The 13,468-nt window shown below is 47.8% G+C and overlaps 1 protein-coding gene across 1 annotated transcript in view; it reads right to left on the bottom strand.

Moving 5' to 3' along the window:
• The window catches only part of LOC147118795 (uncharacterized), a 52,360-nt gene extending 47,998 nt beyond the window's left edge, over nt 1-4,362 (bottom strand). Inside the window, exon 1 of the mRNA XM_085984616.1 lies at nt 3,520-4,362. Within this exon, the coding sequence (XP_085840742.1) occupies nt 3,520-4,209 (690 nt within the window). The 5' untranslated portion in view covers nt 4,210-4,362. The remainder of the gene's footprint in view (nt 1-3,519) is intronic.
• Between the last annotated feature and the right edge of the window lie 9,106 nt (nt 4,363-13,468).

Genomic DNA, 13,468 nt, shown 5'->3' on the forward strand with positions numbered 1-13,468 from the left:
CACTGTGGTCCTCCCGACCTCGCTGTTGGCCCGTGCCGCACCTTCCCTGGGCCCCGACCCCGCTGTTAGTCCATGCAGTGCCACTCCTGCGCCCTAACCTCGCTGCTGGGCTCGTCCTCGTTCCTGGGTCCCGACCCCACTGCGCAAGATGGGTCCTGTGCTGGCAACTCCTTAGGGAGCTCCTTTTCCATCCTTGACAATCCATTGCCATTGTTTGCTCACTTTCCCCCCAGTCTCCGCTCCTCTGCTGTTTAAGCTCCCCTGGCTCTAATAGTGGGTGCATTTTTATCCCTAACTGCAAGTTCAAGCTGCAAGGTTAAAGTTACCTGAGCCCACTGCCCATCCCCCAACGCTGCCTGTTCTTTGTTCTCAGTGAGCACTGGCGCTTCACTTAAACTTTGCTCCCAAAGCGAGAATATCAATGCTAATTTGATCCTGTGAGAGACAACATCATTCATGCCAGCTCTGGCCACAAACCTCAGTACAGTCAACCTTTCAGCAGCTGCAGCCCTGATTAAATAACTAGTAGTTTAACATGTCTAGTAGAGCTTTTGTATCAAAATAGAAGAAATGTATTTGTGACACACACACAATTAATAATTACATCACAATGTGATCGTGAGGATCGATTATCGCCTCTTGATACCTTCCGTGCCCACCGGTCGAGGAAGGTATCAGGTGAACCGGTGGACACCGCCTGCTCCCTCTCCAGGGCCACCCGGGCAGGGACAAGACCACGGGAGAGAGGCAGGCAGCCAGAGTGACCCCACCATGGGCCCCACCCATCCTGGGCCTACAAATTGTTGTTTTCGCCAGGCCCAAGAGCAGGTCTAGGAGAAGATTCTCTGACTTACCCACCCCCCTCCGCACTGGGCGGCCAAAGATTAGGAGCGTGGGGCTAAAGTGTAACCAAGAGTTGAGGAGCAGCCCCTTCAGGTAACTATACAGGGGCTGCAACCTCTCACACTGAATATATACACGGCCCGTGGACTCCTCTAGGCTGCAGAAAACACATCTGGCCTTGGAGTCCGGAAAGGAGCTTAAAAACTGTTGCACACGACAGCTCCTTACAACAGTCCCCACCCCAGATCCCCAATGGTGCAGGGAAGGACCCCCGCGTAGAGAGCCCTCCACTGGGGAACCTCGCCTCCGCCGGACAGCAAGATGGCCCGCCAGTCTGATTGAGATTGGGCAATAAACTAAATGAATCAATAAATGATACAGAAACCCGAGTCCCCAGGACACCTTTCTTTAAAAAAGTAAGAATAACTTGCTGCTGAAAAAAAAATTAATATTTTAAGAATTTAATAAATGGTCGTCGCAAAAAATTAAGAAAGACAATTTTTGTCACAATAACAGGACACATTTTGAAGTCAAAAGGTATGGTGACATAAACAATGATGAATGTTAAAATAATCAGCTTCAGTTCAGAGCCATGCTGGCCACCAATTTTCCGTTACTAACTTGCACCTCAGGCCCCGCCCAATCTGGTTTAATTGCTAACTCGGGTTCAGGCCTGTCATTCTGAGGGAAACAAGGCCTCATTTATTGTTGTGTCCCACCCGAGCCGCTGTTAATGGCTTTAATAAACTGGCAGCAAGGTTTTTTTTAAAGGTGGAAAGAGGTGAAAAACACCACTAGCGATGCCTCAAAACTCACAGACAGAGAAATCCACTTCATCGGCGCCCCTGCCACAGGACTCAATATCCACCCCCTCCACCACTGGTGCACTGTGTCTGCAGTATGTACGGTCTACGAGATGACCACGGTCAGGCCCTGTGGAGTCAAAGGTCAGGTAAGACAATGGATGGAAAGATCGCAACAAACTTCCCTTAACTCCAACCCTCTGATTTCTGTTTTGTAGCCAGCTTTCCATCCATTCTGCTGCCTGGCCCTTGACTCCACACGGCCTGACCTGGGTCATCTTGTCGATCTTACAAACTGTTTATGGATAGCAAGCTGGTCACAAAACAAAAAACAGAGAGTAGGGGTTGAGAGTAGCTACTCAGACTGGCAAAAGGTGGGAAGTGGTGTTCCACAGAGATTGGTGCTGGGACCACTGTTGTTCATAAATGATTTGGACTCGGGAATCAGAAATACAATTTCAAAGTTTGTCGATAACACCAAATTGGGAGGTAGAGTTAATACTGAGGAAGACAAAATGCATGAAGATATTAATAAATTTCAGAATGGGCGTGTAATTGGCAAATGAATTTCACTATAGATCAGTGTGAGGTGGTGTGTTTTGGTGGGAAGAATAAGGAGTCCACACACTACTTGGACAACAAGGGGGAGAAATTGGGTTGCTTTGTGCCTCCTGCGATATTCAGCGGGAGGTTAGCGGCGGTGGTAGCCGGTAGCGCCCCGCGGCACTGCACCGCCGGCAATGATGTCATCGCCATGCGCAGTGCCCCGGCTACAACCTTGGGTTGCGACCCCTGACCTAACGCCGGATGATATGTCCGACAGGGTCAGGGGTCGTTCTTGCAGCCGCGGCAACGCCACTTAAAGGGCAGGTGTCGGACGGCAACTTTTTATTTTGGCCGACTGCCAGCACCTGCCCCCTTCCCCTTTCTTCTTCGGGGTGTCGGCCGCAATCACTCAGCCCGGCGCTCCTCTTGATCAGACACCCCGCTCCCCGGTGGTCCAGCAGGGTCCCGGTGTGCGCAGTCTAGGCTCCTTCCCTTTAATCAGGGAGGGAGGTCTGTAATGACATGGTGCTATGTGCCGACGGGCGTGGCGCTGTTGCACGAAGCGCCGCGAAATTCACTGGTAGCGCCCCAAGAGGGAGGGGAGCGCTTCCAGTAGCACCCCGCCTCCTGCCTGGGGCGCTACCACTGAATTTAATGCACAGGGGCGCTAACTTTTTCGGGGCGCTAAAATTAGCCCCGGCAACGTTAGCTACCCAAAGGGGGCGCCACCGAATTTTCCCCCCTAAGAGTCTAAATGGGCTGGAGGAGCAGAGGGATCCAGGGACACAGATACACAAATCACCAAAAGTAGCAACACAGGTCAATAAGGCCATTAAAAAAAAAGCACGGGTTACATTCCTAAAGGAGCCTTCTGTTCCGTGCCTAGGAGCTCTGAACCATAGCAGAGAGCGGCTGCGACACGTTTCTCACACACCTCGAGATTAACCCACACGGGGACTTTGCTGTCAGTGAAGAGAGACGAGAAAGACCAAAATGCCGTTTGCCCCTCTCAGTGTGGCCCTGAAGGACTGTGTCCAGGCTGAAGTTCTGTTCCCACCGTACGATCCTCCCCCAGATTGTCCTTTCTGAGCTCCAGCCAGGTGATGCTAAACACTCAGGTAGGAAAGACAAAAATTTACAACAATCTGTTTAAAACAAAGCTGATTTATTTGACATCTATCCAGAATATTAAACTTCAGCCAAATTATTGGGGTTATTAACATCAGCAGAAACAAGCCCCAACTGTCAGAATGAACATAGTTCAGTCCTGGATGTGATTAACAGCAGCAATAACAGCAGAATCCAACCCCTGCAGTCACCTGTGAACTCGCTGGTGTCTCAGCAGGTTGGATGACCGATTGAATCCCTTCCCACACACGGAGCAGGTGAATGGCCTCTCCCCGGTGTGAACTCGCTGGTGTCTCAGCAGGGTGGATGATCGAGTGAATCCCTTCCCACACACGGAGCAAGTGAACGGCCTCTCCCCAGTGTGAGTGCGCTGGTGTATAGTGAGCTCAGATGATCGCCTGAACCCAGTCCCGCAGTGCGAGCACCTGAACGGCCTCTCCCCAGCGTGAGTGTGCTGGTGTACAGTGAGTTCAGATGATCGTCTGAACCCAGTCCCGCAGTGAGAGCACCTGAACGGTTTCTCCCCAGCGTGAAGATTTTGATGGAATGTCAGTTCCCTGGAACTTTTATAGCACTTCCCACAATCTGAGCATTTAAATGGTCTCTCATCAGTGTGAACTCGCTGGTGATTCAGCAGGGTGGATGACTGAGTGAATCCCTTCCCACACATGGAACAGGTGAACGGTCTCTCCCCGGTGTGAACTCGCTGATGATTCAGCAGGGTGGATGACTGAGTGAATCCTTTCCCACACTCAGAGCAGGTGAACGGCCTCTCCCCAGTGTGACTGCGCTTGTGTGTCGATAGGCCAGAGGATCGGTTGAAGCCTCGTCCACACACAGAACACGTGTACGGTTTCTCCACGCTGTGAACGGTGCTTTTTGCTTCCATGTTCAGAGGCCGGTGATATTCAGATCCGATGAGTCGAGTGACTCTGTCAGATCTTGACGTGATGTGTGGTTTGAGTTTCCTGTCTGCAAATCCTCCCCTTCTAATACCCTGTAAAATTCATATAAAACAGGGAGCGTGAGAGAGAACCCACAAGAAAACAAAGGTAGGTTGTGAAATTAAGCTTAATGAATCTGGTCATTTGTGGGGCCGGCACTAGAAAAAGTGACCATGAAAGCTGCTGGATTGTCATAAAAACCCAACTGGTTACATAAGAACATAAGGACATAAGAAATAGGAGCAGGAGTAGGCCAATCGGCCCCTCGAGCCTGCTCCACCATTCAATAAGATCATGGCTGATCTGATCCTAACCTCAAATCTTCTATCACTCTGCATCCACCCGAACCCATGTGATCTCCCGGGAGAGGCGAAAAACCAGATAAAGACCCAATGGCCAATTTGGGAGAAAAAAATCTGGGAAATTCCTCTCCGACCCATCTAGGCGATCGAAATTCTTCCAGGAGATCACTCTGTCCCTATATTTTCTACAGTACTTACCTTCTGTAAAGGCGATCTCCACCCCAGCCAGGAACAGGAATAAAACCATCTCCTGAAATCTAACAGAATTAGAACACAGTAGGAGCAGAACAAGGCTACACGGCCCCTGGGCCCGCTCCACTACCCACAGGGCCATGACCATTCCGAACCCAGACTCATGTCCAATTTCCTGCCCGCTCCCCGTAACCCTTTATTCCCTTTACTTCTAGGAAACTATCTATTTCTGTTTTAAATTTATTTAATGATGTAGCTTCCACAGCTTTCTGGGGCAGCAAATTCCACAAACCTACCACCCTCTGAGTGAAGAAGTTTCTCCTCATCTCAGTTTTGAATGAGCAGCCCCTTATTTTAAGATTATGCCCCCTAGTTCTAGTTTCACCCATCATTGGGAACATCCTCACCGCATCCACCCGATCAAGCCCCTTCACAATCTTATATGTTTCAATAAGATCGCCTCTCATTCTTCTGAACTCCAATGAGTAGAGTCCCAATCTACTCAACCTCTCCTCATATGACCACCCCCTCATCCCCGGGATTAACCGAGTGAACCTTCTTTGTACTGACTCGAGAGCAAGTATGTCTTTTCTTAAGTATGGACACCAAAACTGTATGCAGTATTCCAGGTGCGGCCTCACCAATACCTTGTACAACTGCAGCAATACCTCCCTGTTTTTATATTCCAACCCCCTAGCAATAAAAGCCAACATTCCATTGGCCTTCTTGATCACTTGCTGCACCTGCATACTAACGTTTTGAGTTTCGTGCACCAGGACCCCCAGATCCCTTTGTACTACAGTACTTTCCAGTTTCTTGCCATTAAGATAATAACTTGCTCTATGATTTTTCCTGCCAAAGTGCATAACCTCACACTTTCCAGTATTGTATTCCATCTGCCAAATCTCTGCCCACTTACTTAGCCTGTCTATGTCCCTTTGCAGGTTTTTTATGTCCTCCTCACTCACTACTTTCCGTCCCATCTTTGTATCATCTGCAAACTTTGATATGTTACACTCGGTCCCCTCCTCCAAATCGTTAATGTAGATTGTAAAGAGTTGGGGACCCAGCACTGACCCCTGCGGAACACCACTAGTTACTGGTTGCCAATCTGAGAACGAACCATTTATCCCAACTCTCTGCTTTCTGTTAGAGAGCCAATCCTCCACCCATGCCAGAATATTACCCCCAATCCTGTGATTTTTTATCTTGAGCAATAATCTTTTGTGTGGCACCTTGTCAAATGCCTTTTGGAAGTCTAAATACACTACGTCCACTGGTTCCCCTTTATCCACCCTGTATGTTACTTCCTCAAAAAACTCAAGCAAATTTGTTAAACATGATTTCCCCTTCATGAAACCATGCTGAGTTTGCCCTATTAAATTATGTTTATCCAAATGTCCCGTTACTGTCTCCTTAATAATGGACTCTAACATTTTACCAACCATAGATGTTAGGCTAACAGGTCTATAGTTTCCAGCCTTCTGCCTACTACCCTTTTTAAATAAGGGTGTTACATTAGCAGTTTTCCAATCTGCCAGGACCTTTGCTGAGTCCAGTGAGTTTTGGAAAATTATTACCAATGCATCCACAATCCCTACCGCTACTTCCCTCAAGACCCTGGGATGCAAGCCATCAGGTCCAGGGGATTTATCCGCCTTGAGTCCCATTATTTTACCAAGTACCACTTCCTTAGTGATTTTAATTGTATTTAGTTCCTCCCCCCCTAGAGCCCCCTGTTTGTCCAGTGTTGGGATATTCTTAGTGTCCTCTACTGTAAAGACTGATACAAAATAATTGTTCAGTGTTTTTGCCATCTCCATGTTTCCCACCATTAATTTCCCGGTCTCATCCTCTAAGGGACCAACATTTACTTCAGCCACCCTTTTTCTTTTTATATAACTATAGAAACTTTTACTGTCTGTTTTTATATTTTTTGCTAATTTACTTTCATAATCTATCTTCCCTTTCTTAATCAATCTTTTTGTTATTTTTTGCTGTCTTTTAAAGACTTCCCAATCTTCCATCCTCCCACTAGATTTGGCTACCTTATATGCCCTTGTTTTTAGTCGGATACTATCCTTAATTACTTTACTTAGCCACGGATGGCTATCTTTTCTTTTACACCCTTTTTTCCTCAGTGGAATATATTTTTCTTGGAAGTTGTAAAATAACTCCTTAAATGTACACCACTGGTCATGTACCATCTTACCCTTTAATCTATTTTCCCAGTCCACTCTAATTAATTCCGCTCTCATACCTTCATAGTCTCCTTTATTCAAGCTCAGCACGCTTGTTTGAGATCCAACCTTCTCACCCTCTAATTGAATATGGAACTCAACCATGTTATGGTCACTCATTCCAAGGGGATCCTTTACTAGGACATTTTTAATTAATCCTGTCTCATTACACAGGACCAAATCTAAGGTTGCTTGCCCCCTGGTCGGTTCAGTTACATACTGCTCAAGAAACCCATCCCTAATACACTCAATGAACTCTTCCTCAAGGCTGCTCTGCCCAATTTGATTTGTCCAGTTAATATAATTAAAATCCCCCATAATTATAGCTGTTCCCTTATTACAAGCCTCAACTATTTCCTGATTAATACTCCGTCCAACAGAGTTGCAACTGCTCGGAGGCCTATAGACTACACCCACTAGTGTTTTTTTCCCCTTATTATTCCTTACCTCCACCCAAACTGTTTCACTATCCTGCTCCTTTGACCCAATATCATTTCTCTGTATTATAGTGATTCCTTCCTTTATTAACATAGCCACCCCACCTCCTCTCCCTTCCTGCCTGTCCTTCCTGATTGTTAAATAACCTGGTATGTTTAATTCCCAGTCATGGTCACCCTGCAGCCATGTTTCTGTAATGGCCACAAGATCATACCCATATGTCATTATTTGTGCCGTTAACTCATTCATTTTGTTACGAACGCTACGTGCATTCAGATAAAGAACTTTCAAATATGTTTTGTAACACTTAGTTCCTGTTTTTTCCTTTTTTAGTACTTTACTTTTTACTCCATACCTTCTGTCCCTCAGGGAAGGGAATCCGCCACCCGGTCTGGGCCTGCACACGACTCTGGCCTCTATGGGAGGGGAGAGAGAGAGGTGGGGGTGGGAGGGGGAAGGGGCGAAGGTAAGGAACTTTATACATCTGCAACTCGACCAGAACTTTGACAGAACCTCCAAAACCCGTGACCTCCACCACCTAGAAGGACAAGGGCAGCTGTTGCATGGGAGCACCATCATCTCCAAGTTCCCCTCCAAGTCACACACCATCCTGACTCAGACATATCCATCGTTGCTGGGTCAAAATCCTGGAACTCCTTACCGAACAACATTGTGGGAATACCTTCACCGCACGGACTGCAGGAGTTCAAGAAGGCGATTCACCACCACCTTCTCAACGGGCAACTGGGGATTGGCAATATTTGCTGCTCTTGCGAGTGACGCCCACATCCCAAGAATGAATTAAAACAAATCTGTATATGTAAACTGGATTAAAAGCCTGCACAGAAATACTTGTTCCTAAAACAATAATCTTTTACATTGTACGGACAGTGTCTGTTTAACAACCTAATCTCCCCTAGAATCCACCTCCCTTGACAGTCTCACATTGGAAATTGTTGGGTCCTCCTGGGCTCAGAAGTACTGGGGGTTAAACCCAGCAGCTTCTCCTCCATCTCCACTCCAGCTCAAACTGAGTGATGAAATTTAATGCAGAAAAGTGCGAAGTGATACATTTTGTTAGGAAGAACAAGGAGAGGCAATATAAACTAAAGGGTACAATTCTAAAGTGGGTGCATGAACAGAGAGACCTGGGGGTATGTGTGCACAAATCATTGAAGGTGGCAGGGCAGGTTGAGAAAGTGGTTAAAAAAGCATACGAGATCCTGGGCTTTATAAATAGAGGCATAGAGTCCAAAAGCAAGGAAGTTATGATGAGCCTTTATAAAACACTGGTTCGGCCTCAACTGGAGTATTGTGTCCAATTCTGGGCACCGCACTTTATGAAGGATGTGAAGGCCTTAGAGAGGGTGCAGAAAAGATTTACAAGAATGGTTCCAGGGATAAGGGATGAGGGACTTCAGTTACGTGGATAGACTGGAGAAGCTGGGGTGGTTCTCCTTAGAGCAGAGAAGGTTGAGATTTGATAGAGGTGTTCAAAATCATGAGGGGTCTGGACAGAGCAGATAGAGAGAAACTGTTCCCATTGGCGGAAGGGTCGAGAACCAGAGGACACAGATTTAAGGTGATTGGCAGAAGAACCAAAGGCGACATGAGGAAAAACTTTTTTATGCAGCGAGTGGTTAGGAGCTGGAATGCACGGCCTGAAAGGGTGGTGGAGGCAGATTCAATCACGGCTTTCAAAAGGGAATTGGATAAGTACCTGAAGTAAATAAATTTGCAGGGTTACGGGGAAAGGGTGGGGGAGTGGGACTCGCTGAAGTGATCTTGCAGAGAGCCGGCACGGGCTCGATGGGCCGAATGGCCTCCTTCTGTGCTGTAACCATTCTATGATTCTATAAAATATTAGAAAGTTTGTGCCACAGAAGCACGAGGTTTATCTGCTTTTATTGATGAATTTAAAAAGTCTCTATTAAAACCTGAGCCAGTGTGGTGTGAGACAAAGAGCCTTGTGTCCAATAAGGGGAATAAAGGCCCACAGCCTCCCCTGGCCCCGGGCCCTGAACAAGGGACTGGAGAAACTCGCTGCCCTGCGGATCAGACAATCAGCCGGCGCTAGTCCCGCCCCTCGGGCTCCCCGATTGGTTGGAGGACCCGCCGCCGGCTCGCTCCTCCACCCGCCCCGCTCGCTCCCTATTGGTCGGAAGCTCCCGTCAATCAGGCCGCGGGCCCGGGTCACGTGTCCCCGAGGAGATCACGTTGCCGTCCGACGAACGCCGCTCGGTCCGGGGCCTCGCGGACTCTCAGGTTTTTCTATTTCGCTTTATTCTCTCCCGATCCACCCCTCCCACCACCCTGCGCGATTCTCCACCCAATCGGAGCGGAGAAAACTCACTTTGCGTCACCGATCGCGACTCTGGAACCGACACCAAGGCCTTTCCCCAGAATGCCCCGCGCCGACTCCGTCCGACAGGATCCGAGTGCGCAGGCGCAGCTCCGAGTGGGGGAGGGGGTTTGGTGTCCTCTGGGCATGCGCGGTTATTACCCTTGGTGACCGGGAGGGGTCGCTGTGCCGGACTTGGCACAAACCGCCGTCCCGCGTACGCATGTGCGGATTTTCGGCTGTCAATCAACCGTCAGCCAGAAGAGGTCGCTGGTGAGACCAGTGCAGAAAGCAAGACTTGCATTTCTACAGCGCCTTTCACCACCACCGGACGTCCCAAAGTGCTTTACAGCCAATGAAGTACTGTTTGAAGTGTCATCACTGTTGTAATGTAGGAAACGCAGCAGCCAATTAGAACACAGCAAGCTCCCACAAACAGCAATCTGATTAATCTATCATTTTATGTTAATTGAGGGATAACCATAGAAACATAGAAGATAGGAGCAGGAGTAGGCCATTCGGCCCTTCGAGCCTGCTCCACCATTTAATGAGATCATGGCTCATCATCCAAACTCAGTACCCTGTCCCTGCCTTCTCCCCATATCCCTTGATCCCTTTAGCCTTAAGAAATATATCTAACTCCTTCTTGAATATATTTAATGAATTGGCCTCAACTGCCTTCTGTGGTAGAGAATTCCACAGTTTCACCACTCTCTGGGTGAAGAAATTCCTCCTCATCTCTGTCCTAAATGGCTTACCCCTTATGTTAAGTCTGTGTGTTCTAGTTATTGTTAATAAGAATCACTGCACACAGACCACAAGAATAAATTCAACAGGTCTTTACTAGTCGAAGGTCAGGCTGAACTGCCCAATAAATCATTACACAGCACTTATATACCGGTGTGGTCACCACCGGTATTACAGTATACAGCAGCCAAGATAAAGTAGTGCATCTCTTAAAATAGTTCTCTTAAAGGTGGAACGGTTACATACACCACAATCCTCCCTTTTTAGCTTAACAGTATATATTCCCCATTTAACATAACATAATAACATATATACACAACTTCATGTAAAAACAGTTCACAGATTCAGTCTCTGAGGAGGCCTCCTGATCCGAGACGGATAACGCCTTTCAGGGGTCTCTGGTTCTCGTTGCTGGGGTGACTCATCTAGTTGATCCCCTATGGATAGGACATCATCATCAGGTATATTCACTTCTGAGGTAGATGCTTCAGGTTCACTAACTTCCTCCACGGTTGTCTCTGTCGTAACCATGGGCTCGACCCTTGTTCTCGATCCCACCAGTTGGTCAGCATGACGTCGCATTACGTTTTCACCAACATCTACCGTGTACATCAGGGGTCCTTGTCTGGCCCGAATTGTTCCAGATTGCCATTTCTCATTTTTATAGTCCCTGGCTAACACCGGTTGTCCTATTTCAAAACTCCGAGTGGGCTCGTTATTGATATGCTGGAACTGTTTGTTTTCGACTTCCCTCCGCACATTTGGTTTTAACAAGTCCAACCTGGACCGCAACCTCCTGTTATAGAACATCATGGCAGGACTTTGGTTTGTTGTTGCATGGGTGGCGTTTCGATATGCCAGTAGGAAATTGTCCACCTTGTGTTGCAGTGGAATCTGATCTTCGCTCATGGCCTTTATTGCCTTTTTGAACGTCTGTACAAACCTCTCGGCCAGCCCATTCGTAGCTGGATGATATGGGGCAGAGGTATAATGTTTCACCCCATTCTTCTTCAGGAATTTCTGGAATTCCTCTGACACGAACTGTGGTCCATTGTCTGAACATATTTGCTCTGGCAATCCATTTCTTGCAAATATCGTTCTTAGCACCGCGATCGTCTTCTCCGAGGTAGTGGTAGTCATTTTAATCACTTCTGGCCATTTAGAATGTGCGTCCACCGCAATTAAAAACATGGAGTCCATGAATGGACCAGCAAAGTCAATATGTACACGTTGCCATGGGGTTGAAGGCCATTCCCATGGATGCAGCGGTGCAATTGGAGGTGCATTTTGGACTTTTTGGCACCCTGAGCAGCTTTTCGTCAGATCCTCCATCTGTTGGTCGATACCCGGCCACCACACATAAGCCCTAGCAAGGCTTTTCATCTTGACTCCCCCCAGATGACCTTCATGTAATTCTTTTAGAACTCTCTCTCTTAACTTAGGAGGGATAATCACCCTTGTTCCATACATCAATGTTCCCTGACAGATGGACAGCTGTTCTCGTCTTGCTGAGAATGCCGGTAACAGTGGATCACCATGGGCTGGCCATCCCTTTACTGTCAATTCGTAGACCCGGGACAGTGTCGGGTCATTCCTAGTCTCCCTTTCAATATTTGCATTGGTGACAGGTAAACATTCGATGATGGTCGAGTGAAATAACTCCACCGGGTCAACCGTCGGTGCCTCCTCCTCAGTAGGTAGTGGCAGGCGCGACAGCCCATCAGCATTACCATGCTGCTTTGTACCTTTGAATTCTATCTGATATTGATGTGCCCCTAGGAAAAGGGACCATCTCTGGAGCCTCTGTGCTGTCATCACCGAAACACCCTTCTTAGGGTTAAAAATGGATACCAACGGCTGGTGGTCTGTCAGCAGTGTAAACTTCTGGCCCTGCAGGTAATGATTAAACTTCTTTACTCCCCACACAAGGCTGAGAGCCTCCCTATCTATCTGAGCATAGTTGCGCTCAGCGGAGGTCAATGATCTGGATGCAAATGCGACTGGCCTTTCCAAGCCATTTGGCAACTTGTGTGAGAGTACTGCTCCAATACCATAAGGAGAAGCATCACAAGCTAAACGAATAGGTAGCATTGGGTTGAAGTGAGCCAACACTTCCTCTGAGGTGATCAATGCCTTGCTTTTGCAAAAGGCCTTCTTACAGTCCTCGCTCCACTTCCATGGTACTTCTTTCTGCAAAAGAGCGTTCAGCGGGTGCAGCACCGTGGATAGATTTGGCAGAAACTTATGGTAATAGTTAATCAACCCTAGGAACGACCTCAACTGGGATACATTTTCCGGAGCGGGAGCCTTCACAACAGCTTCGATCTTGTCAGGTGACTTGTGCAGCCCCTCCTGGTCAATGACATGACCACAGTACGAGATCCGTTTCTGAAAGAACTCACATTTCTGGCGATTAACTCGAAGTCCATATTCCTTCAATCTGGTGAGCACCAGTTTCAAATTTGCAAGGTGTTCCTCATCATCATCTCCTGTAATCAGGATATCGTCCAAGTAACATTGAGTGCTTGGAATTCCCTGTAATACCTGCTCCATGGCCCTCTGCCAAATTGCTGGAGCCGAAGCCACTCCAAAAACCAGTCTATTATATCGATACAAGCCTCTGTGCGTGTTGATTGTGAGATACTGGCGCGACTCTTCCTCAACTTCCATCTGTAAGTACGCTTGCGCCAGGTCTATCTTGGTGAAGTGTTTCTCGCCAGACAATGAAGCAAAGATATCCTCAATCCGCGGAAGCGGATATTGCACCGTGTGAAGCACCGGATTAACCGTGATCTTGAAGTCTCCACAGATGCGGACCTTCCCCGGTTCCCCTGGCTTGTTACTCGATGAACGCTTCATGACGGGAACAATGGGCGTGGCCCACTCACTCCAGTCCACCTTAGACAGTACTCCTGAACGTTCTAGCCCTTCCAGCTCAGCTTCC

Source organism: Somniosus microcephalus, chromosome 4, assembly GCF_052327205.1.
Source record: "Somniosus microcephalus isolate GS21.2 chromosome 4, FLI_Smic_1.0, whole genome shotgun sequence".
NCBI classification, from domain to species: domain Eukaryota; kingdom Metazoa; phylum Chordata; class Chondrichthyes; order Squaliformes; family Somniosidae; genus Somniosus; species Somniosus microcephalus.